The sequence below is a fragment of the Crocodylus siamensis genome, unplaced genomic scaffold (assembly GCF_052110815.1).
Source record: "Crocodylus siamensis isolate JL-2025a unplaced genomic scaffold, ASM5211081v1 HiC_scaffold_346, whole genome shotgun sequence".
Classification (NCBI taxonomy): Eukaryota; Metazoa; Chordata; order Crocodylia; family Crocodylidae; genus Crocodylus; species Crocodylus siamensis.
Window position 1 is genome coordinate 16245 of NW_028324756.1, and position 26725 is coordinate 42969.

General features: G+C 46.6%; 1 protein-coding gene across 6 annotated transcripts; it reads right to left on the reverse strand.

Annotated features, from left to right (window-relative positions):
- Window positions 1-401: 401 nt before the first annotated feature.
- LOC149851723 (butyrophilin subfamily 1 member A1-like) lies at window positions 402-19691 on the reverse strand. Of its 6 annotated transcripts, XM_090030448.1 has the most exons (10): window positions 19543-19596; window positions 18997-19424; window positions 15668-15819; window positions 14584-14931; window positions 11987-12268; window positions 10240-10344; window positions 9115-9135; window positions 6070-6096; window positions 5529-5561; window positions 428-1533 (listed from the first exon to the last, which is right to left on the reverse strand). In XM_090030448.1, the coding sequence occupies exons 3-10, from the start codon at window positions 15762-15764 to the stop codon at window positions 707-709; spliced, it is 1740 nt and encodes a 579-aa protein (XP_089886574.1). In that variant the 5' UTR covers window positions 15765-15819; window positions 18997-19424; window positions 19543-19596; the 3' UTR covers window positions 428-706. The 6 variants fall into 6 exon arrangements, with proteins under 6 accessions (XP_089886578.1, XP_089886576.1, XP_089886575.1 ...); XM_090030450.1 differs by lacking the exon at window positions 18997-19424 and having other exon boundaries at window positions 427-1533; window positions 19543-19691; XM_090030449.1 differs by lacking the exon at window positions 19543-19596 and having other exon boundaries at window positions 427-1533; window positions 18993-19527.
- Window positions 19692-26725: the final 7034 nt, after the last annotated feature.

Here is a 26725-nt window from a genome sequence, read left to right on the forward strand (position 1 = left end):
TGAGTCATGGCAGAGATCATCCCTGAATCAAGGGATTGGTGACAATGACATCTCTTACTGCACAGGTCACTTTAACTCTGCATGCGGACAACTTAATTCTTTAGGTAAGTTTCTTTCCTCACAGTTTATACAACGGCAACTCTGAGCAGACGTGCCACTGGTATTTCGTGCTAGCACAGTCCCGGTAAGGAGAGTGGGCAGGAGCTGGATTTCACATTTTCTTCATTTTCCAACATCTGATCTTCAGGTTTTTAAATCAGCAGGAAGGGCAAACTGACAACTGGTCCAGTGGGATCTGGCCACAGCCATGAAAAAGGTTTGTGTGTCTGGCTCACGGGCAACACAAGAGGTGATGCTACAGTCCCACTAGACCGACGTGGGAACTTGCCAGGGAAGGCAATCAGTTTTGTTAATGAGGAATGAAATCTCTTAACGAAACCTGCTCACTCCACAACTTTTATGACACAGAAATGAGATGTGAAATAAATCAATAAATCAACAATGAATAGCTTGGGAGTAATTTTTCAATAATCAGAATGAGGGAAAAGGGTTAAAATTTACACACTTTTTAAGCAGCGGCAGCAGCTCCACTTCTCAGGACCGCAGGCTCTGGACAAGGAGCGCTGCAATGAACACCAGGGCCAGGTACAACTGCATTTCCCAACACAACCGGCCCCGGGTTTTGGTGCCTCCTCTTCGCCGCCCCTCACCCGACCCCCGCAGCTGCACCCGTCAGTGCCGGACCCCACAGGCCCCCGAGGGCCCCTCGGTCATGCAGGAAATGACCCACGGGCCAGAGACGGACCGTCCAGCTCAGCCACGTCCTGCTCTCCGTGGTCGGAGGATGAAGAAACCCAACCTGCGCGTCCAGGGTCACGGACACGGCCCCGCTGATCGTCTGCAGGGAGAGGAGTCCTCCAGGGTCACAGACATGAGCATGACTGAGGCTAGAGGAGCCAATTAACAGGTCCTGTCTTATACATTTCCTTTCCTTCTCACTGGCACGTCTGAGCTTGATTTCACCAAACTGCACCCAAAACCAGGGCTGGATCCTGCCCCCAGCGAACGAGGCCGGTGGGAAGGTGAAGATCGGGGCCCCGGTGTCAGCATCGAGAAACCACACCCGCCCCAATGTGCAGTCCAGACAGACCCCGACCCTGCGGGGCTCCCGGTGCAGGGACAGGGGGGTGCGATCAGGGGCAGTGAGAGCCTCGTACTGACGCCTCCTGTGCTCCAGCACTGAAACCACACCGCACAGCCCAGATCCCCTCTTTGGGGCTAAAGCTGATCCTCCCTTCCTCCTCACAGACTCTCTGGCCACCCCCACGGCCCACCCCCTCCCCTCCCCCACCTCCACCTCCCACCAGTGTCTCCCTGAGGTGAATCCCTCACGGCCCAGCACACAGCACCAAGTGTCAAATCTCTCAGGATTGTCAGGCAGATCCTGCCGCGTGTCTGTCTGTCTCACACTCTTCCCATCCTCAGACAGGGCGAGGTAGGGATGAGCCGTGTCTGGATCCAGAGTCACCTCCTCTGCGGGGAAAGGAGATACAGGAGCGTGAGGAGCAGAGCTCAGCCCGAGGACAGGGGGTGATCGAGGCAGGGGCAGCTTTGGCTGCAGCTGGAGGCGAATCCGGGATTGACCCGAGCAGGAAGGAGCCCAGAGACCTCAGCAAAGGGCAGGGCCGATTCCCCCCGGCAGGAAGAGACGGGCCAGGGACAGAAACACCCCGGCTGGGCCAGGGCTGGGACACGGCATCGTTCCCCTCCTGCACCTGCCGGTCACAGGCAGGGAGGAGAGACCCTGGGGCTGAGGAGAGCCCAGCAGAGGGTGTGAAGGGGAGAGCATGGATACAGCTCATCTCCCTCTGCACTGTTCACTGCCTGTCTTCAATCCTACTTGGTTAAACCTTCCCTACTCTCATATTTCGGGCATTTCCCAGAGAGGCATTCCCATTTCAGCAAGACACAGCCAAAGAAATATAAAATTTGGAGCCGAACAGTCCATGTCACGAAGATTAGTTGTGTCCCAGGCTTCAAGTGCAGGTCCAATCTCTGAACTTTTCAGAGCTTCCCCAATAAGACCAGCTTAAGACACAGCAGGTGAGAGGGATTGAAATACATACACAAATAGGAAGAGCTTAAGGCAAAAATGAAGAGATAATGTGTGGGGAAGTGGGAGTGAGGAAGCAGTAAGTGACTTAAGTAAAGATAAGAGAACTGTGTTAGAAGCCAGGAATGCAGCTGGTGTCTTAAGAAAGAGAGTTGGAGTAATTGTTGGAGCTCTGCCCGTCCAGGAGGCAACGATGTTTTGTGGTATCTCTTATTGGTTTGGCTCTCTATTTGGAAGAGCTGCTGGACAAACTTTTGGGCATCAAGTGTCCATCCTCTAATAAATGAGGAAAGATGAAAGATTGTCTCATGATGGTTGGATGGAAAAGGAAAGCAACCCCGAAAAGTACTGAAATTATAGCAGCTCCCCTCCTCTACCAAGCGGAAGAGATCCCTTTATGGAAAGGTCTGCTTCATCTGTCTGGGCCTATAGCGTGTATGATCAAGAGGAGTAGTCCCCAAACAGTCCCTACAGGTCAGCGGCTGTTTCAAGAACTGCTGTGTCCCCAGCAGGGAACAATGGACATAAAAGGAGAGTCACATCCCTGCATGGACAGGGTGGATGATGGCAGGAGAGAAAAGCTGGATTCTTCCTCTCCCTCATCACCACTCATTGTGATGACAAGCAAACTTTGGGGAGCAAAAAGCAGGAGGAAAGGAGCGAAAGCTACAGGAGAGTGAACAGACACACAGGGGAAGAGATCAGAAAAAGGAAGAGATAGCAGCACTGGGTAGGAGGAGACAGCACAGGAAGGAAGTAGACATAGACCAAAAACTTGCAGTTTAGACAAAGTTGTCTTGGTTTATGAATGTTCAAACAGGAGCTCACATAACTCCTCCACTCAGCCAACCTGGCCAGCTTCAGTCCCTTCCAACGCCCCTTTGTCCAGGTCTATTCAGCAGGCAGCTTCCTGCTCTGTCCTCTGACTGTCTGGTCAGCCTCAAGTACGTTTTTTTCTGTCATTCCACCCAAAAATATTTTGATCCTGGCCCCACAATGCTCAGACCTTCCAGTCTTTGCCCTGTCATGGTTTTTCACTGAAGTGACTTTCTCCCTGGTCCCTTTATTATAGTGTATAGTTTACTTCTCCTTGCTCACCCTGGTTTGTTGCTTGAAATACCCATACTTTTCTTGCTCTCTCCTTGATTTCATCTTATTTCCTATTTTCCCCATTTTCCAATTTCTGTATTTGTTGGGCTGTTCTTTCAGATAGAAAGTTCACTTTGCCCCTTTTCCACAGATCATGACTTTGTCTTGTCTTGTCCATAACAGAGGCAATAAGGGAGGTAGGAACAGCAGCAACAAGTGGTTGAGGTAGAGCAGGCCTGGCCTGGGATAGCGGCTGGGGCACTTTGCTGGCTGTGTAGCCAAACATGGCAGGGAATTGGGGGAAGGGGGAGATCAGGAGGAAGGGGGCAGGACCTCTCAGAAATCTCTGCAGGAGGCAGGCAAAGCAGGGTCTGGAGGAGGAGGTGCAGTCCCATGCAGATCCATTATTGTGTCATGGGCTGCCACATCTCATGGTATGTTTTGAAATGCATGAGGATGTGAGAGTCCTGCCATGAGGAGTGACATCCCCACCCACTGCCAGATTGGGATCTATCGTATAGGGTATGGACGCACGTAACACTATGGGCAGAAACACATTCTCCACCCTGGGCAGGTGCTCTGGCAACTTGAGGGGGCTTCAATGGCCCAATCCTGATCCCTTCAGGCCTCTGAGGGACCTGCCTGGCTTTCACCATGTATAGGGAGGCCTGGGGCACATCCCTGTAAGTGGTGAAACCAGTGTGTGTCGCAGTGTGGAGGCACGGGACTCGGGGAATACTGTGTGTTTTGTGCCTTTACTCCGAGATTTGCGTGACCTGGGGCTCCCACCCCGGGACCTGTGCTGGGTCCTGCACTGGCCCATTCAGAGGAACAGATCAGTGTGAGTCCCAGTGTAGGTATATGGCCAGAATACTATTGTCCCCCTCTTTTTTCCCCTTCTTCATGTGGTTGCTGCACGGCATCCTAGCCCCTGGCACGTTTGCATCCCACTTGGACCCAGCCGCCTCAACAGCCTGTCCCTTCTGCCCGGAGGGTGTTGAGGAGACCCTCTTTCATGCTTTCCTAGACTGTTCCCACCTGCAGCCGCTCCTTGTCACCCGCAGGCTGCTGCTGCAGGCTCTGGGCAGGAGCTTTTCGGAGACCACCTACGTGTGCTCCTGCCCGTACCGGGCGGCTGAGAAGGGCCCCGTCTGCCTGGCCAACTTCGTACTGGGTCAGGCCAAGTTGGCTGTCCTCAAGAGCCGCTGAAACCAGCTTGCCGGGACTGGCTCAGATGATGCCCTGCAGCTTTTCTGCCTCCTGGTGCAGCCACGCCTCTCACTGGCCATGCTGTGCTCTGGCGGGCGGTGCCCGACTTTGAGACACGCTGGGCCCTTGAGGGAGCACTGTGGAGCACAGGTGGAGGACAGCCGTCTCAAATATGCGCTCTGATGTCATGACCGGTCTGGGCGACTGGGCTGGCTCGGTGTCAAACTACGACTTCCAGCTCGTGCCGCGTCCTGGGCCCTCACCAGCTGCTTTTTTGCTCTCTTTTGGTGTGGGATGTTGAAGGTTTTGTTATGTGTATGATGGGATGGAGCAGGGTCCGAATTGTTTATGTATATAGTTATGACTGTGTGGCTGGCACGCTGACCGCATAATTAGCATGTAAGACACGACGTGAAATGCAGCGAAGGTGTCTGTCACGGTGTGATGTGTTGGTTGGGTTGGTTTGGTTTGGTAGTAAGTTGTCTGTGTTTTCTCTTTGTAAGTGGCCACCATTGTTTTTATACCTGAACCCCTGAATAAAGTAATTAAAAAGTCAAAGTCCCCTTCTTCATTGATTGGCTCCATTCAACCCACGCACCATTAGAACCACTGCGCTTCAACACTTAAAGGATAACCCTCTTACCTTGATGCTAGGGCACTGTACATGTGGGCACCTCTGACAAACAACAGTTTTCAACCAGTCCCCAATCCGTGACATTTTGGAACTGTTCAATTGTTGTGTGTTTGCACACTCAATAAGAACACAAGAACATAAAAACTGCCATACTGAGTCAGACCAATGATACGTCTAATCCAGTATCCTATCTCCGAAAGAGGAAAAAGTCAATGCTATAGGAGGGGAGCCTTAAACCCTAGATATAACTAGAGTGATCTTTTCCTTATTCCTACATTCATTACTCTCCCTGCCGTCCACCAGTACTGGTCTAGAAATGGCGGAGGACACATCTCCATTTTATCCGATCAACAACTATTAATACATATATTAATCTTAATTAACAATTAATACCTATATTAAACTCAGTCGTATTCATCTATTATAAGATACAAATTAACAAGTTCCCAGAGCTGGAGAGACTTGGCAATCTGAACATTGTACCTTTTTCCAAAGGCGGTGCGGTTTGTCCCAGCCCTGAAAGCAACCACAGAATCAGACATGAGAACTCAGTAGAAGAGATGTATAAACAAGGCATTATGACCTGCAATGTCACATTGGGACAAAATAGATCTAAAACTTCAGTGTGCCGTAATTAATAACTGAGACACAGACTCTGTGACAGGTTTTCTGTCAGAGGGCCACACACACATCACATCCTGCACATGCTCAGATGACACAGGAATAGTTACAAGTCCAGGCTGCCAGGGGAAATAGTATTTCTACCTGTGCAAAAGAGGAATTGGCACTCACATGATTAAAACCTGCCATTTCCACTCACAAGGGGAAACAGAAAGTGCTGTGTGTGGTGGGGACTTCTAGGTTCCTTCAAAAAAAATCTGGCCATAAGAGATTTTGAGTTAACCTTAATACAAAGCACTTCTTGCCACAAACTATTAGTGAGCCTAAGAATTTGACTGGAAAGGGAACAAAGAGCATTGAAATAGCAGGAAGAGACCATTCATTCAATATGAACTTTCATTACCTGGACAGATCACAGCTCTTTTCCACCCTGAAATGAAGAGAAATAGTGGTGAGCATTTATCTGAACAAATGCGGTTGTAAAAGGATTCTTGGATGAGGAGCATCTGGCCCAAGCAAAAGCCAGGAACGACCAGAGTGATGCTGGACACAAATGGGGCAACCGCACTAACTAGGACACTGTCCTTTCATATCAGTAAATCCATACAGACCTCATCCATCAAAGGGATGTCAAATCTCTAGGTCACTCTCTAAATTGCGGCGACCAGGGAGTAGGGCCGTGCAAAATGGAAGCGCTCCGTTTCAGCCATTTCAACAGAGCAGCATTTCGTTTTGACATTTGTCTTGAGTTGAAACGGCTGTTCTGTTCCTTTCTGTCAAAACGTTTTGCCGTTTTGACCCTGTATTGGCCTTTCACCCATAGTATATAATGGGGAAGGTCGACAGGCTATAACTGTGTAATTTGTGGCCTGATTTCAATGAAACTTGCAGGTAGTCCCTTCTGAGGGCATGAAGCGTGCCAAGATTTCAGAAGATAGATGCTGAGGAGTCAGAGAAACTGCACCCTAAAATCTGCAGAGCAAAACTCACGTCACGTGTATGTGTTAAGCTGCAGTGTGGTCAAACTACAGGAACGGTAGCCCCTGCTGAGGCAACAAAGCCTGCCATGTTTCAAGGAGGTAGATGCAATGAGTTCAGGGAAACTGTACCCCAAAATCTTGAAAGTAAAACTCATGACACATGTATGTGTTAACCCACAGTGGGGTCAAAACTGCAGACATGCTAGCCCCTGCTGAGGCCACGAAGCCTGCAGTTTCAAGGAGATCGGTGCAGTGGTTTGGGGAAAACTGTACCCCAAGCTGGGGACAAGCAAAACTCATGTCATGGGTGTTTGTGTAACTGTCTGTCTCGGGGCGCAGGGGAGGGGAAACCACTGCAGGCCTGGCTGCTAGGCCCTGCTGCGGCCACGACGCCTGCCAGCTGTTGAGGAGATCGGTGCAGGGGGGCTCTGGGGCCCTGCACCCAAACTGCTGACAGGCAAAACTCATGACATGGGTGCTTGTGCAACTGCTGCCTCTCATCAGGCAGCAGGACTGAAGATCCCCCATCACTTGTCACCAAGACCTGGGGATAATAATTGGCCACAGTTTGAACACGAGCCGGCAGTGCAATGCTGTAGCCAGCAGGGCCAACAATGCGCTGGCATGCATCAATTACTGCTACACCAGAAGCTACATCTAGGGCTCGGTGAACAAGGGCACCCTTGGGAAAAACTAGGAGTAATGGTCACAAACTCCTAGAAGATGGTTTAAGGCTCAACATTTGGAAAAACTACTTCACAACTAGGGTGTCCAGACTGACCATTACTCCTAGTTTTTCCCAAGGCTGCCCTGGTGAACACTTTTTCACCAAGCCCTACATGTATGCTTCTGGTATAGCGGTAAGCCACTACCAAGTCCCCTCTTGGCCTCCTCTTTTCCAGGCTGAAGAGTCCCAGACCCCTCAGCCTTTCCTCGTATCGCTTGCCGTGCAAGTCTCTGGTCATATGGGTAGCCCTTCTCTGGACTCTCTCAAGCTTTTCCACGTCCTTGTTAAGGTGCAGAGCGCAGACCTGGATGCAGTACTCCGGCTGCAGTCTCACCATGCTGAGAAGAGCCAAGTAGAGCAGGAGAATCACTTTTTTGCAATGGTTTTGCTGGAGATGCATCAACTGATGCATGCCAGCGTATTGTTGGCCCTGCTGGCTACAGCATCGCACTGCCGGCTCATGTTCATACTGTGGTCAGTTATTACCCTCGGGTCTTAGTGACAAGTGATGGGGGATCTTCAGTCCTGCTGCCTGATCAGAGGCAGCTGTTGCACAAGCACACGTCACGAGTTTTGCTTGTCAGCAGTTGTGGTGCAGGGCCCCCAAAACCCCCTGCACTGATTTCGGTGACATCTGGCAAGCGTCACAGCCTCAGCAGGGGCTAGCAGGCCTGCAGCTTTCACCCTGCTGTGCCTTAACACATGCAGTGTCACCCATGGCACAAGTTTTGCTTGTCTGCAGCTTGAGCTGCAGTTTCCCCCCAAACCCCTGCACTGATCTCCTTGAAACATGGCAGGCTTCGTGGCCTCAGCAGGGGCTAGCATGCCTGCAGTTTTGACCCTGCTGTGGCTTAACACATACATGTGACACAAATTTGGCTCTCAGGATTTTGGAGTGAAGTTTCTTTGAATCCCCTCTACCTATCTTCTTGAAGCTTGGCGTGCATTATGCCCTCAGAAGTGACTACCACTTCTGCAAGCTTTATCCAAATCTGGCAAGACATGACAAAGTTATAGGCTGTTTCATCATTCCCCATTATAGCCTATGGGTGAAACATCGAAACGTTTCGACTTCCCTCGTTTTCTTTTGAGGTTGTTTTGACCATATCTGTTTAATTTCGATTTTGCTGTTTCAACCTTGAACCAGGTGGAAAAAGTATTGAAACAAAACTGGTGGTGAAATTTTGCACAGCCCTGCCAGGGAGCCTTAGTATCCAAAGACACCACTGACTTGGACCTGCTGTACCATTTCCTGGGAGAGGGCCTGGCTCCAGAGATACTCCCGTTATTGCCATCTAGGCTGGATTGCCACTAGTCATTCTCTCTGACCTGACTGAGAAGTTTCTAGTAGGTACAGAATAAAGATGCCTGTCTTCTCCATGGCTTGGGGTACCTTGTATACATGAGACATGTTGAAGTATCTTCAATGATTTCCAACCACACTGAGATGGCACCTTAAGCTTTGGTTCAAACTAATTAATGGCTGCATCTCCAGTTACATTCATGTTCCAATTTCACTCCATGAACTGCTGCAACCCGGCAGTGCTCTGGGCTAATAACGGTGACAGAGGCCAGGAAGAAGCATCTGAGAAAGCTGAGCAAAGCATTCATGACCAAGGGCATCTTAATGTTGCTGTCAGTTTTCTGTTCTTTCCACCATGGAGAGTATGAATCTAACAGCTAGCTCTAGCTACGCTGAATACCATGGAAAAAGCGGTGTTGGACACAGAAAAAAACTTACCAAGTTCTCGTTGAAGGTTTCCTGGATTGAAAAAAAAGATACATTGATTAAGTGCTTCACTACAACTTCATAAGTTTAAGCCTGGCACTTCGTGTTCTGTGCGACAACCTCTCTGCTGCTTATCCGCATACCGCCAGTAGTATCCAGGGTCCAATTCCTGAGAACTGTGTCTCTTTTCTGCCTATCCTCATTGGTGTGCATGGGCAAGAGAAGTGGGAAACTCTTTTGTGCTTACTTCGACTGTGCTAACTTGCTTTTATCTGCTTTTCACGAATTTGAATATATGGGACCGAGTGAATCAAGATTGTGTGCATGTTCACTGCCTTCTAAAATCGTGAAATTTTTAGGAGTTTTGATGCTGTAAGAGAAAAGTGGGTCAAAGGTTGTTGAGGTGTCCTGTATGGTAGCATGACTGGTATCACAGCCTAAGGTGAATGAAGCCAGTGCTCAAGAGCTCCAGGGTAGAAGAGGCAAGCTCCAGGTAAGAGTTGTGTCTGGGGATGGTACTGTACTTTGCCATGGAGCAGTGTAGGGAGATGTTTTGATGATACATAAATCCCTCTAGTGGTTTCAGGATGGGATCTAGTACTCATTTCTAAACAATGGGCATCTCTGGCATGCTGGTAGGTCAGGTAAACACCTGGTGCTGAGCAGCTGTTTATTACATAGATTACTGGGGGCATGACATTAAATATTCTGTAGTGTTTGACTAACCATATGAGTGTAGAGATGTGTGTCAGAAGGCACATACCTATTTCAAGGACAGAAAGTTATAGAAATTTTAACAGAATAACAGCTCCACTTTTCCTTAATGGTATGTATAGACATTTGGGGAAGTTTGGGGGCAGTTAATGTTAAAAATGGCCACCGGATTGGATGGGAGGGGTAAGTGTCCACTGGGGGCTGTGGGGAGTAGGCTTTTTTTAGCCCCTGATTCCCTCCACCCACAGACAAGCAACACCCCCTGCCAACTGCACTTTGCTGTGCTGGAGGTTTGGTGTGTGGCACAGTGCCTACCGGCCTCCCTTTGGTTGGCTGCAGTAACATCTTATTCATACACTCTTTGATTTGTTAGAATAAAATTATTCACTAACTATACTATATATCCCCCCCCCCTGTATTTACCTTTTATTTTGAAGAGATATACATTCAGGATTGTGAAACTTAACACAACCACCAGGATCACGCTCAGCGCCACCATCCAGGGATTCACACGGGGAAAGAAGAGAACTGAAAAACAAGAAGCCCAGGGCTTGCTTTAGTTTCTTATTGGTGAAAAAAATATCAACTGTATTTATTCCAAGGCCATCCATTAATAGTTCCTCTCAGGAGTTGCCTGAGATATGAATGAGAGCAGCAACTCCTAGATTCGCAAAAAAACAGAAATATGCTTTAATAACCACCAAACTAACTTGCCATAGTGATTTATCATGAATAAACAGGAAACATGCTAGCTCACTTTTACATGGCTAAGCGGAAAGTATTTAGCCATCTAACTGCAATTTTTGGCAATTATGCCGCATTTGGATAGTTCTATCTGTAATGGAAGAGGATCAATCTGTATGTGTATCTGCTAGAAACAAAATCCAGAAATACTTTAAATCCTCCTGCATGTTCTCCATCATCACACAACTGCTAGCCATAGGTCTTTTTTTTTCTGACTAAAGCTTTGGGCTCTATGTGGAATTACACATGCTCCAATATCTTCACAGCCATAGTACGGGGTACTGAGCACGCTCAGGAGGAAGGTCTGGGGCAAGCACTATTATATATCTAAACAGTGCATAAAAGTCAAAAAAATCACACTTACAGAACTATATGCTAAGGGGTCCTCCATTCAGAAAAGGCAGGGTCGGACCCAAATGGGGGGAGGGGGTGTGTGGGTTCAGACCTGAAGTGGGGAGGAGGGGCAAAGTGAGGTCAGATCTGATTTGGGGTAAGGGAGCTGGATCAGATGCAAACGGTGTGGGGGAGGGGGGTCGGGTAGGACCCTTAATGGGCAAGAGGGAACAGGGAGCGGGGTTTGACAGAACCAGGGGACGGGGGAGGGTCAGACCAAAACTGGGGGGAGGGAGCAGAGTTGGAGCAGAAGTGGGGAGAATGGGGGGGAAGAGGGGTCAGATTGGAAAGTGGGATCGGACCTGAAAGTTCGGGGGGCGGGTTTTGATCCCTACCGGGGGGTGGAGCATACCTGAAGCGGGGTAGGTGGGGAGTGGGTTCGGACCTGAAGCAGGAGTGGGGGCTGAGGGGAGGGTCGAGTCAGACCCGAATTGCAGGGAGCCAAAGGTCTCTTTTCTTGACCCTATGACGAGTGGCTAAGAGCTATGGGACTCTTCAGCCTGGAAAAGCGCAGGCTCAGGGGCAATCTGGTGGCCACCTATAAGTTTCTCAGGGGTGCTCACCAGGATCGGTGAGAATCAGCAGAGCGCCCCAAGGGATGACAAGGTCAAATGGTCACAATCTCCTCCATGACCGTTTCAGGCTGGACATTCGGAAGAACTTCTTTACTGTCCAAGCCCCCAAGGTCTGGAATAGACTGGTGCCGGAGGTGGCTCAAGCACCTACTTTGAACACCTTCGAGAAACACTTGGCTGTTTATCTTGCTGGGATCCTGTGATCCCTGGTGACTTCCTGGCCCTGGGGCAGGCGGCTGGACTCGATGATAGTTTGAGTAATGGCATCTGCCAGTTTCTTTAAGGTAAAATTTCAGAAGTTCAAGTGAGATAAAATCCAGATTCAGATAAACTGCAAATACACAGTTCAATGGATTTCTATTATGACCCTGTGGAAACGCGAGCCATGTGTGTTTGCTTCATGTTTCACTTGGTTTCCAGCAGAGGTGGTTCACTGTAGGGTTTGGATGGAAACTGACCTGATATATGAATTGCTGATTCCTTCTTCTGGTCAAGGAGGCTGTTCCTGATCCAACAGGACAAGTTCTGGTTTGAATGTCCGTTTATGACAACAGAAATTTCTGTTTCAAACAGGCCATTCACCTTTGGGGATATTATTTCAGAGAGTGATGGTATATGATGCCCCTGGGAATTTCTCCACAGCACCCAGGGCTCTGGGTACCACTCAGCTGATCGACACGTCACGCGGATCCCTCCCTTCTGGTAATCCTCCACAGCGATGATAGGATTAGAGCCTAAAGCTAGAAAAGAAAGAAATTATATTTCTTAAATCTGTGAGTCAATTTAGCAGAAGTCCCAAAACCCTGTTTCTGAGAAACCACAAAATGAACCTTGGCAGACATGACATCTAGCAAACGAAAGAAAGCAAATGAAGCTTAAGCAGATCAGGTTAAACACAGCAGAAGGGCTTAAAGCAAGTAATCCAAATATATTATTATATATATTATCTGGTTCCAGGACAGAGTCTGGAACTGGTACTGTTCAATATCTTTATTACTGGCTTGGATGAGGGAATACAAAGCACTTTGTCTATGTTTGCCGATAACGCCAAACTATGGGGTGAGGTTAAAACAAACTAGAGGGCAGGGAGCAAATCCAGGTGGATTTGGACGGGCTGGGGAAGTGGGCAGAACACAATAGGATCCAGTTTATCAAAGACAAGTCCCATGTGTTGCACCTAGGGAGGAAGAATCATCAATACTCCTATAGCCTGGGAGGTGCCATCCCAGGTAGCACAGCAGCGGGAAGGGATCTCAGAGTCGTAGTCAACTCCAAAATGCATGAGTCACCAAGTGTGATGAAGTAATAAGTAATGTCGCTGTGCAAAATTTCCCCAGCCATTTCGTTTTGACGAGGTTTAGACTCATTTTCAGGTCAAAACAGCAAAATCGAAAGGAAACAAAGGGTGTTGAAATACCTTTGAAACAAAATGAGGCTAGTCAAAATGTTTAAAAAGTCAAAATGTGTCAACCATAGTGCTTCATCCCTGGCACAAGATCAGCCAGGGGACAAGGAGTCAGCCCAGCCCATGCCCATCCGAGCTAACGAAACATGCCCATATGAGCTAACAAAACATGGAAACAGAGTTGAAACAGCCTTACTGTTTCAACAAAGCAAAATGGAACAGCTGTTTCAAATTGAACTGAAATTCAATACAAAACGCTGTTCCATCAAAACCTTTAAACTCAAGTGAAAAAAAACAGTGCCTTTTCGCACAGCCCTAATACACAAAGCTAACCACAGTCTTTCTTGTGTAAGTAGGTGAATCACAAACAGGTCTAGGGAGGTGACACTTCCCCTCTTTGTAGCATGGGCCAGGCTGCAGCTGGAGTACTGCATGCAGTTTTGGGCACTAGGAGGGGTTCAGGAGGACCGATTGAGGGACCTGTATCTGTTCACCCTCTGCAAGAGAAGGCTGAGAGGTGATCTTGTGGCTGTCTACGAGCTCATCAGATGGGGCGGCAGGAACTATGGGATACTCTTTCCTGCCCAGGGCAGGGGCTCAGACTAAATGATCTGATAGGTCTCTTCCGACCCTACACTCTGTGATATCTATGAAATTATATTATTGCTTTATCTTATAGTAATTATTAATGTAACTAAATGTATTCAATATTGTTTTATAATAGATATTTGTGTTCAAGCCTCTTAGATGTGAAAACAAAGCAGCCTCATCAGTGAAAAAATCTAAATTAGGTGAAATGAAGGGGATAAGAAATCCTTCCGTCCCAGAAGGACACATTTCAAAGGAACATCCAAGTCCACAACAGAACTGGTTCAGTTCAGCTTCAGAAGTTTCCATGAAACAATGACATGTGAACAAAGGCAATCAGAGAACAGATAGTAGATTATTAGAAAAAGCCATCTATAAAGATAGGGTAAAGGCTGGAGGGAAAAGGGGAGGGGGTCGCCCCCCATGACGGAGCGGTGGTGATTAAGGAGATTGTAGGTGTATGTTAATTCCATGTCTAAACTTGCAAAAGAGGTCCAGATCATAGACTAAAATCTTGTCTCTCTACAGGGCAAATGGTTACAAGGTTTTACTAAGAAGGGCTGGTTGTAGAAACTTATCCTGGGAACTGACTGACTACACTGACAGGATTCAAATTAAACAGAAAAAGAAGAAAATTAGGACTGTAACTAAGGTTTGGGATTTGAAAACAGAAAGGTTTATCTTAGGAGAATATCTGGGCTTTTACAACCTAGGAAAACAGAGGCAGAAAGGGGAGTAAATACAATGAACAAAAAAGCACTACTTAGGCTAAAAGACAAGGTTGGTCAAAGAAAAAATGGATATAACTTGGATGTGAAATTACAAGGTCCCAACCACTGAAAAATCGAGAGCAAAGAAAAACTAGCTGCTTTTGAGATGTTGCTTAAAATTATAAAATACTGACAAAAATTGAAATATGCCTGAAATGTGAAAATAGCTGGATAAAAGTGAAATACAGTGTCTAATTGTAAAATAATTCACACATAGGTTCCATAAAGTTGGCACATTTTGAAAGAGAAAAAGCCTGAAAACCATGCAGATAAACTGAGACAAGCCACTGACCTGCTACCTTCAGTTCCATTACAGCTTGTTCATAAGTATTATGATCATCAACAAGGCAGATGTATAGCCCTTCATCTGAAGGCCCAATATTGAGAATCGTCAAGGAAACGTTTCCATCTGTGAGGCCACCTTTCCAAAACGCTGTCCTTGTCTTGTATTCTGGCATCTGTCCTCCAAACTGATCTCTCCCATCACGGTACAGATGAACATAATCTGTAAACTCAGGTCGGAACCACCTCACTTCCATGTCCTTAGCGCTCATGTTGGGGGACAGGCGGCACGGCAATACGATCTCTTCCCCCACGATGGCAGTGATGGGCTGATCGGGTCCAACAAGTGTAAACAGGGCTGTAAGATGTACCAAAAACACCCCAAAATAAGCTCAGAAGTAAAAAGAGAAATCTGAGATACTCAACATGAGATGGATTACCACCTGGCAGAGTTTAAGCTTGGACTGGTAAAGCGACAAATAACTGAAAACACAGGTTTAAACTAGAAACGGCTGAGCAACTTTAACTGCAGCTCGCAGCCCAACGTAACATATTCAGTGTCTGTGAAATGATAGAATATCCTGAATAAATACAACATATGTATTTTTTTGTCATAGAAATGTCAACGTTTTTAATTGGATATTTTCTGAACATAGTATCCCAGAAAAAATGTTGTTGCTTTGATGATTTAATCACATTTTGTGATTAGATACAAATATCAAATCACTGAAATGTCACGTAAAAGAGAATTTTCCTCCTCAGTATTGGTTTTGAAAATCCAGTGGAGTGACGAGAAGGGGGATGTTAGGATACTGTGGGAACGAGGAACATAGAAGCGCACAGAAATATGGAAATATGATCAGGCAATAGAGAAAGCGCTATTCTTCTGTATGTTTGGGGACAAAGAGGAAAACTTTTTATTTTAGATATAATTATTGTTTTTCCTACACAATGATGTTAATGCCATCTAGACTTTCTCACAAATTCTTTTCCGTTTGCCAGGAAAGACTAAAATTGGTGCAATGTGTCAATCGAAAACTAAAAAAACCTTTCAGCAGCAGCAGAGCACACATTAGTACGGAGCAGACACCTACCTGATTCCACCTTGTAAATATGAAAAGTAATGAAGAATGTGAGAAAACCAGGCAGCGATGTGGAGACTCTGGAGATTTGGCACAATGAGGAAGGCATCTTCTTCACTGAAACTTGATCCAAAAGCACAAGGGGACGGCAGAAAAGTATTCACCTGGAGAACACAGAGCGCTGGTTACCACCGCTGTGTACTGGATGAGATAGCAGGAGGACAGCACGTACACGTATACAAGGGGAACAACTGTGGTTTGAATAAACTTATGAAAGTGCAGAATTAAAACAGTCGCTGAAACAGGAATTCCAGGATTATCCCTGATAACTCCCTCCCTCTTTTCCCCTGAATGAAAAATCATGTGTTGAGTCAGGTGACGATCAAGACTTTTCATTACATTTTAGACCATGTTAAATGAATGAGCTCTAAAATCATAATATTATGTGCTGGTAAAAAGGAAACATGGGGCCCAGATACAGTGACATGCCAGTACAGCTGTTCAAAGCAACATGAGATTTGTCTTCTTCAAGCTCTTCAGAGTATTGCGTCAATGGCTGTGGCAAACGTGGGGAGTGTTTCATAGATTTCATAGACATTAGGGCTGGAAGGGACCTCGGGAGATCATCGGGTCCAGCCCCCCGCCCAAAGGGCAGGAAGTCAGCTGGGGTCATAGGATCCCAGCAAGATAAGCATCCAATTTGCTCTTGAAGGTGTTCAATGTAGGTGCTTGAACCACCTCTGACCACAGGCTCTTCCAGACCTTGGACGGTAAAGAAATTCTTCCTTATGTCCAGCCTGAAACAGTCTTGCAGGAGTTTATGACCATTCGACCTCGTCATCCCTTGGGGTGCTCTGGTGAACAAATGTCCCCCCAGATCCTGGTGGTCACCCCTGATAAACTTACAGGTGGCCATCAGATCACCCCTGAGCCTGCGTTTTTCCAGGCTAAAGAGCCCCATGGCTCTCAGCCTGTTGTCGTAAGGTCTGTTTTCCTGATCTCTGATCATGCACGTGGCTCTCCTCTGGACTTTCTCAAGCTTCTCCACATCCTTTTTGAATTGTGGAGCCCAAAACTGGCAAAATCCTGTTTTGCCTCATAGACATGTAAGTGGCACATAACTGTCTCTTTTATGAGTATGAATCTAAATGTCATTCTACCTCGCTTTTTGCCATTATACAATCACACTTGTAATAATGCTTAAATCCACTATATGACAAGGCTGAATATAGATAAACTGCAGGTAAATTCACTTGCCAGGGAGATGTAGTTAGAGTCAGTTAGATTAGTAAACCAGGTGGATTCAGTTGCCACCATCTCCACTAGTGGGTGCTCTCACTACAGCTATGTCTTCCCAGCTGTGGTCATGACAGCTCCCCAGTGTAGACAAATAATTGGTGGAAGTCAGCTGAAGCCCAAAGCAGTGTTTCTTTGGACTAACCAAGTAGCAGAGTAATCTGCACACTGATGTGGCTGCACAATCCCCGTACTCAAGCTAACTTATTTACAGGCAGACCGGGTATCTTCATGCTCTGCTACAAACTATGGTGTAGACACACCTGGAGTTGTTTCACATTTCAAGTGAGTCTGGGAAACAATCACTGCATCAGGCTCTTGCATTTTGAGCAGCTTTTTCCTGTGCTGTGCAGGAACTGCCTTCTTTTAGCTGCAGACGATAAAATACCCAGGGGCAGGTCTGGATCTCTGTCCCCGCACATAAAGGGGCAACCCACAGAGCTGCCTGCCCTCTGCCCGAGCCCTTCACAAGCTGCTGCGGGTTCAGTGCGAGAAGCTGGGGAAGAGACGCCTCGCATGGACCTGCAGGCTCCTAACACCAAGGCTTCAAAAAAGCATGAGTCAGGGCCCCAGGACTGATAGGACTTGCTTGAAAATAAGAGGGTGTACAGTGCATTTTGAATTCTGTCACTTGAGACCTTCATTAACCCTGGGATCATATTCTCTAGAGTATGAAAGAATATGAATATGCTTTTCTCTGGAATAATGGGGATGAGAGATTTCTTTAAAAAACAAAAACACCAGAAACACTTAGAGCAGTAAATATCATTTAATAGCAGGACTCAAGGAGCTTAGGCTTTAAGAAAAGCATTGTCTATTTCTTCATTCGTGATGTAGCAGTGGAAGTGGACAGCATTACAATACAGATTCATACACGATGACAATTAAAACAATTTTGAAATTGTTTCAAGTATTCCTGCAATTTCCCCCCTAATTGTGTCATGCAATGATGTCAGATAAGTTCTTGTTTCAAATAGTTTCAAAGTGAAAAATATGCATTGCTGGGAATCTATAGATTTTCACTGTTTACTCTCTATTGATTCTTAGAGGAGAAAAAAAAAGAAACCCTGAGGAACATTTTTGTTATGTTTCCTTTTAATTTCCATTTAAGTTGTGATAACACAAAAATATAAGTTGTGAATTGCTTTCTAAAACAACTGGAAAAAAGTCCATAAAAATTAAAATAAAGAAAAGTCCACTATGTTGAAAAGCTTTCATGAAAAATTGTTTAAAAATGTTACTCTCCCCTAAGACACTCCAATAAAACTTTCTGTCCTGTAACAAAAACTGTAAACACTACTCTAATTCACCACTTGTAACATGACTTATCCCACCAATAGGTCATCAAATCTTCCCTGAAGCTAGATCATAATTATCTCTGTGAGCCAGCCCTCCACATCTACTACACGGACATTTGTTAAATCAGTGTAGCATTATAGTATCTTTGGAAATATTGGTCCCAATTCAGCATATATGTATTTCCATACTTATTGATATTTAATTATGTGCTTAATTCCCACTGATGCCAGAATTAGTAAAAGATACAATTTTCCAATTTGATTAATTCTGGAAATACTATTCTCCTGCTTCTTTCAAAGAAACATAGTAAAATAACTGTACAATCAGAGCATGAAATCAGCAGAAAGAAAAGGTCAAAAGAAAATAACGAAAAAAGAAAATGATGCCAGTTGAGACTGGAAGAGACTTTTTTTTCCCTGGACCCCAAGTAGAAGAGGTTCTCTTCCACAACATTTTGTCTTAAATTAGAGCAAGCTTTGTTTGTTTTCTTCCTGTTTCATTTGGGTGGTTTTTGGGGATTTTTGGTCTTTTTTGAGGTTTTTGTTTTGTTTTTGCTGTGATGTCTGTAAAGTATTTCTAATGAAATTATTTGTGAATGTACAAATACTTTAGGTTTTGCCTATATAATAAAACAAAATGTCAAAGGATCATCTAATGTCTGTATTGTTTTATAATCTAAAAATGGGGTGTTTTAGAGGGTATGAAAGGTAGGCTGAATGTTTCTCGATCGAGCGAAGTTCACCTACCTGCCTGATCCTGCCGAGCGGTGCTGTGCTGTGATCTGCCTCCGAAACGTGGCTTCATTTTTGTCAAGTTGGAAGAAGTTTTTCACAATGTCAGACAGCAAGATCCACATCTCATCCCCACAGTAAAAGAGCTACAGGGTTTAATTGTAGCGTTTCTGTCCAGTTTTGAAATTTCAAACTTCTATACGCGTTTTCATCTTGCAGCATTTGCTAACTTGGGAAGTGAAAGGAACAGCAGCGTCCCGGGCAGGGCGCAGCCTGCTGCACATGCGCAGACACGAGCACTTACATGTCCAGAAAGTGTCGGGCGTGTGGGGGGGACTTTTAGATGCCTCCAATAAAAAGTCTGGACCTAAGAGCTTTTCAGTCCTTTGACCTTAGTAAAAAGCATTTCCTGCCGCTAACTCTTAGTGAACCTAACAACTTGTCTGGAAAGGAAAAAGGGAACAGAAATCCCAGAGAAAGAGAGCATTGAACCATTGACTCAATATAGCACCAGTAGACATATTCAGGCAGGAGCACCACAGACAAAAGGGGTTTTCTTACTTTTTAAAAGAAAAGTGGGATTTGTAGTTCAGGACTCTGCAGGGTTGCTCATCACCGCTCACCACTTCCTCTTCCTGCTTCCAGAGGCCTCTGGGATTTGCAGTTCAGCATCACAGCCTGCAGGGCTCTGCAGGGTCGCTCCCCTTCTGCTATGTACTAATGTTACATTTCCTGCTCACACAACACATTACATTACACAATGCACACACTACAGTATGAACTTTCATTACCTGGCTAGATCACAGCTCTTCTCCACTGACAGAAAGAGAAATCGGGGTGAGGACGTATCTGAGCAAATGCGGCTGTAAAAGGACTCTTGGATGAGGAGCACCTGCCTCAAGCACCAGCCAGGGAAGACCAGAGTGATGCTGGACACAAATGGGGCAACATGTGGAAGGACTCGCTGGGACACTGTCCTTTCATGGCATTAAATCCATACAGACCTCGTCCATTAAAGTCATGTCAAATCTCTAAGCATAGCCGGAGGGAGAAAAATTTATTTGGGTGGGCTGAGTGTGCATGCGTACCCTCGCCCAGCCCCCCCGGGAAAGTTTGTAGGTGAAGGGCCGGGGGGTGGGGGGCACAAGAAGGGCCGCCGGGGGCAGGGGGGGAGCGCATTCCCCTGCTTGCTCTCCCACGCTACACCCACACACCCTGAAACAGCAGCTGGGATCTGATTGCCCCATGATCTGGCCTGGCCGGGGCCCTATACACGATGTAAAATATTAAATTTCACAACTAATTGCGATTAAAAACTAGCTGCAGGGTTTATCCTCAGCCATTCCTTCCAGGATTAAACAGTCCTTTTTTTCCTTCCAAACTGATATATGAGATTTCCTCTTGCAGTTTCCCTGGCTGGAAAGTGAAGGGATCCCATACAGAAAGTTGGAGCAATTTCAAATCCAATCAAGTGAGAATAGAGTCTGCTCCTAAAGAGACAGCTGCACTTCCAACAAAATGCGAGTAGAGGCACCTAGGAACAGAGGTCTTGAACGGCTTCAAAGGCCATCCAGTTTAGTCCACTCTTCTACTGAAAAGTCGTTCTTAACTGTTTTCACGCTAACCTGAAACAGACCTCCTTCTTCTTGCTGCCCTCCTAGAGGTAGAAAGTGAGGATACCTGTAGCAAGCTCTGAGTGACAGTCCCCGAGGGCATCTCCTTTATAAGTTGCGATTGTACTTTTCTGTGCTGGAGTACAGCTGGGAGGGACCGCCAGAGGTCATCTAGTCCGATTTCCTGCCTGAGTCAGGTTTGCCTCTATCCAGACAGCCCAGCCCAGCCCAGGTCTTCTGTGCTCTGCTCTCAGGCAAGTGTCAGACTGACACCGGCTAGCACTACAGAAGAAAGAGACTTGGGGGTCATCATTGACCACAAGATGAACATGAGCCTGCAATGCGATGCTGCAGTTAGTAAAGCGACCAAAACGCTGGCTTGCATCCATAGATGCTTCTCAAGCAAATCCCAGGACGTCATTCTCCCCTTGTACTCGGCCTTGGAGGCCACAGCTGGAGTACTGCGTCCAGTTTTGGGCTTCGCAATTCAAAAAGGATGTGGAGAAGCTTGAGAGAGTCCAGATAAGAGCCACACGCATGATCAAAAGTCAGGAAAACAGAACTTATGACGACAGGCTGAGAGCCATGGGGCTCTTCAGCCTGGAAAAGCACAGGCTCAGGGGTGATCTGGCAGCCACCTATAAGTTTATCGGGGGTGACCACAAGTATCTGGGGGAGCATTTGTTCACCAGAGCGCCCCAAGGGACGATGAGGTCGAATGGTCATAAACTCCTGCAAGACCAGTTCAGGCTGTACATAACGAAGAATTTCTTTACTGTCCAAGCCCCCAAGGTCTGGAACAGTCTGCCAGCGGAAGTGGTGCAAGCACCTACATTGAACACCTTCAAGAGCAAATTGTTTGCTTATCTTGCTGGGATCCTATGACCCCAGCTGTCTTCCTGCCCTTTGGGCGGGGGGCTGGATTCAATGATCTTCCGAGGTCCCTTGCAGCCTTAATGTCTATGAAATCTATGAAATGCTTCAACAGGTCAAGGACACCCAGGGCTCTGCTCAACATAAGACGCATAAGAGCTTTTGTGCTGTAGTTCACCACTGGCTGGAAAAGGTCTTTCTTGCAAAATCCCACCACAGATACAATGTCCGTTACTGCCAATAAAGCCTCCTCTGCACTCACAGTGCTGGGCTGTCCATACCGTAGCGTTCCTTGTGCCGTCACATTTTCTTGCTCTTTCTATTTTTCCTTGCTGTTCACTCTTCCCATACTGAGGTTGCTGGCTAGGCCTTGCATCCATTCTGGCTGCAGAGTGGGGATTTGGTGACAGATAATAAGGGACTCAGAGACAGCGTGCCCTCTACAGTGCAGGGCCCTTGCTATGCAGGGCCTGGGGAAATTGCACCAGTTTCCCCCCACTCTGGGCAGCCCTGCCTAGGAACATAGGTCTGGAAGGGCCTCTAAGGCCATCCAGTTCAGTCCTCTGCATTTCCAGGCACCCCTTTTCCAAAAATTTCCTAACAATGGCCCACTGCAAACTTATAGAACAAGTACAACAAAACTGACCAAAGAGCAACCCCCCAAAAATGGCACAGGTAAAAGAAGGGGACATGCAGGCACTGAGACTGCAAGGAGAGAGAAGTTATTGAATATATGCTCAGAGGATCCAAGGAAGCGGAATATATCTCCTGCTGCCTTTGCCAGTCTGACGTAAGTGAAAAATCTTGATCCCTCATTTGACAATTGGCTTGACATTGAGCAGAGGAGCAGAGCAGCCTTACGATGAACCTTGGAGGTGTCTACATATGACCATGGGGACCAGCCCATCCCAGGCACTGCCCCCAGTTGGAGGTGTGGCCACTGTCCAAAGCAAATTAGGGCTAAAGCCCAGGAGCTGTACGACAGGTTTTCCTTCCACTCTTCTCCTGAAAAGTAGTTCTTAACTTTTTTCATGCTGACCTGAAACAGACCTCCTTCTCCTTCTTGCTGCCTTCACAGAGGTAGCAAGTGAGGATACCTGTAGCAAAGTTTGAACGGCAGTCCTTGAGGGCATCTCCTTTAGGACTGGGAGATACGAATCCTTTAAAGAAGCCACCACAGACTGGCTGTACTGGCAGCGCTGGTGATCGTGGACTGCTTTGCACATGCTCCATTTTAGATGGAGGCAAGAGCAGTGCTGAGAAGTCTCTTCTCTATGCTGTTGGAGAGGAGACTGGTTAAATACAAAGGACATTTCATTTCACTGTCAAACTGGAATAACTTCACCAAACAGCTGAGTCACTAGTAACCTTTTGATTGAAGAAGTTCATTTATGTATGCAGGGTCCAAAGGTTGAAGCCCAGCCCAGCCCAGCCCAGCCCAGGTCTGCTGTGCTCTACTCTCTGGCAAGTGTCAGACTGACAGATAGAAATGTTTACGTGTTTAAACAAATGCTTCAACAGGTCAAGGACACCCAAGGCTCTGCTGAACATAAGACACATAAGAGCTTTTGTGCTGTAGTTCACCACTGGCTGGAAAAGTTCTTGTTTGCAAAATCCCACCACAGATACAATGTCCGTTACTGCCAATAAAGCCTCCTCTGCACTCACAGTGCTGGGCTGTCCATACCGTAGCGTTCCTTGTGCCGTCACATTTTCTTGCCCTTTCGGCTTTTCCTTGCTGTTCACTCTTCCCATTTGGGGGGTGATAGCTAGGCCATGCCTTTATTATGGCTGCAGTGGGGGTATTTCGTGGTAGATACGAAGGGGCTCAGAGAGTCTGAGCAATGACCACTTGGGATGAAAGAAAGGTGAGCAAGATTCTTAACACAATGGAAGCTGCTATAAATTAGGCTAATTTTATGCTCCCAGCTTTAATTGGAAAGGAGATGTCTCCCATTTACTCACTGTGTGATTAAATACATTATTGGAGAGGTACCCCATAAATCTGTAATTCTACTGCAAGTGAGCATCGCCTAGCACTTCTGTTGGTTGACCACCTGGTCGCACTAGGGAAGATGATTTTCTCGAGGAATGATAGATCAACACTAAACTGTGTAATGTAGTGTTTAAAATTATGACTTGCTCTTTAAACCTCAAGGAAAATTCAAAGAAAGTTCTATCAAACTTCCATAATCCTCAGTAATTTCTCCATCTAATTTTTACTCTTTTTCCAGGGCTGCCCATAGCAAGCTTCTCAATGAAAAAATTGGCCTTGTTGGTGCAGAGCAGGTTTCCCTCCCAGCCCCATTGAGTTGGAGTCTCTTCATCTTTGGCTGTTGTCACTGAAGTGTTTCACTTACAGTTGGTGGACAACATGGAAAATAACAAGTGTTTTTTCCCCACAAAAATTCTCTTTCTTAGAAGAAACTTTGAAAATGCAAATGCTTTGACCAGCTTTAATCTAAAAGTATATGAGGGAGAACTATTTCTGCAGTGTTCAGGGACAGCCAGAAAATCACGTGCCCTTTTCCTCTCCTCGAACAGGCTCTAGTCCCTTTCCTTGACCAGAAGAGGCCTCAATCTGCCCAAAGTCACTCTCCACTGGAGAAAGTTCAGGTGAAGCATCGCTGCCCTATTGCCAGGAAGCAGCTTCCTCATGGGCTTTCCTTCGCACACACTGACAGTGGCATTAGGAGCTGCTGTAAGGACTGCAGACAGGAGACTAGCTGCACATTTTCCTGGTTTTTCTACATATGAGTACTAGGTTTTTAACCATCAGCAAGTGCAAGATCCCATTATTATGTCCTGCTGACTTTCTTTCTGACAGCCCTGCTACCTGACCTAAGGAACAAGTCCTTCCTGATCCTGAATGTGCTGATCTTGAGACCAAGACCCTCCAGTCAGGAACAGGGATATGGTCAGTGAGGAGCTGAATTCTTCAAGCTTACCTGCTTCTGCTAAAAAATTCTCATCGAGGGACCGAATATCAAAACAGAGTTTGGGAAAACACAAACCAAGAGGAAACAAATGTTGCATTGAGCAAAAATAGCTTTATATTCTGTAATTGTGAGGACATCCAATCACTGGGGAAAGAGTAAACAATAACAAGGGAAAAAGGGGAAAGAACAAAAGTTTATCCAAATCAAATGTATAAGTCCTTGCAATGCCTCCATCTCAAATTAGCTAAGGCATTAAGTATAAGCAACAGTGCAATGCAGGTCATTCCCAGTTTCAGTGGCATTTACAAATTCCAGAGTTTCCTAGCTTGGGGTCATTTCTCTCCACTACCCAACATGCCACCCTCCATTGGTTCCCATCTAGCAGTTTCTGATCCCACAGTCCATAAAGGATCTGAAAGATAAGCGAGAGATTAGGCTTTCCGTTTCAACCACTTCCTGCCTTCTGTAGTCTGACAGTCCAACAATCCAACCCTGCACCTCCAGGGACATAGAGATTACACTTAATAATCTGAGGATAAAGTGGGTATTTAAAGGTCCTTTCTGCCACACTTTTCATGTCTCAGTGGCAGAGCCGGAGCTGGGGTTCCTCAGTGATATGCTCCAGCCAGAACCAAGGGTAAATTCTCTCTTCAGCAAATGAGGCTTGTGAAAAGGTGAACATCGTGGTATCTGTATCACCACTGACAAATGCTACCCATGCCTCATCACAGTCTAGGCAGACCCAGATCCTCTTGGGAACCGGGCCCAAGGGGACCCACTTAGAGGTGGTCATAGCCCGGCACTTACGCAAGTACTGCTCCACAGCCCAGATCCCGTCGTCAGCATCACGGCCAATCCCTTCCTTCCTCTTTACAGATTCTCTAGAGACCCCTAGAGCCCACAAATCTCCCACGTCCCCAACCTCCACCTCCCAGTAATGCCTCCCTGAAAGTGAATCCCTCAGAGCCCAGCACGCAGGGAAGTGTAGTAAACCTCTTAGGGTTGTCAGGCCGATTCTGCCCTCCAGATCCTCTGTGTCTGGATCCAGAATCACTTTCCCTGCACAGGAGAAGAGAGAATCAGGGCATCAGGGCAGAGCTCAGTCCTGGGGGAGAGTTTGATCATGTCAGTGACAGAATCAGCCCCAGTTTGAGGATGAATTGGAGAGTGTCCTGCCCTCAAGATTTACACAGCCCTGAATGGAAGGAGTTTTGGGGCCTTAGCATAGGGTAGGGCAGGTTGCAGAGATGGGTTAGTGATAGACAGAAACACTTGGCTAGGTCCAGGCTGGGACTCAGTGTTGTTTCCCTCCTGCACCTCTCTGCCACAGGAGGTGGGGATTAGAGGCTCTGGTGGCACAGGGCATCCCAGCAGTATATTATGGAGCAATCATGCACACCGCTCACTGTCCCTTACAGTTTCTAGTCCTCACTGCAAAATCTCACCCTGCTCCACTTGCCCCAGTCCAGGACTCGGTCTCCCTCAGAGACATCCCCAGTTCAGCAGGCCATGGCAGAGACAACATAGACCACAAGGACACAAGATAGGTTTGCTTTTAGATTTTGTACTGCTCATGAACAGGTCCTTTTTCTAAGTCCTGAGTGAGTAAAGACAGGATAAGTCTCACTATATGGTAAAGAGGAATGAGAAAAATATATACCCAAATGGCAGGGGAGGAGTGTGTGTGTGAATGTGGAGAAGAGGAATAGAGTATGGGTGTGGTGTGATGTGTGTGTGCGCGTTATGGAAAAGGGTTAAGGACTGACCAAATGAAGAAGTCAACTGTAGTAAAAACAGAGAGGAAATACTGATGCCTCAAGTCCATGACATAGGAGAAAGATCATGGTCATGGTGGTTGAATGGAGGAGCAGAGACTTTCCCAAACTGCTCCCAGCAGCTAGTGTTGATGACTGTGGGTGGAGGAAGACTTTGTGTAGTGAATGGGAAGGTGAGAGAGCCCTGAATGATAACAGGAGGGAAGGCAGTCGGTGCCAGAAAGAGGAAGAATAGAGAAAATTCGCCCTGTATAGATGAGCATGAACACGGGAACTCACATAACTGTGCTCTCCACTGACCCACCATCACTACTCCAGTGCCTTCCAGTTCCTCCGTCTGCCCACTCTGGTTTCTCCACACCAGGCCTGTTCAGCTGGTGATCTCTATTTTGTTCGGTTGATATTCTTTCTAACTGTTAAAGCTTTGATTTCTATGCAGCCATGGTTTCTGGGCAGCCATGGTTAAACCAGAAATTTTAACTTACCATTGAAAGTTATCAAAAATATTCTCTCAGAGTTTTTTTCCCTTGGTTTAAAAAATAAA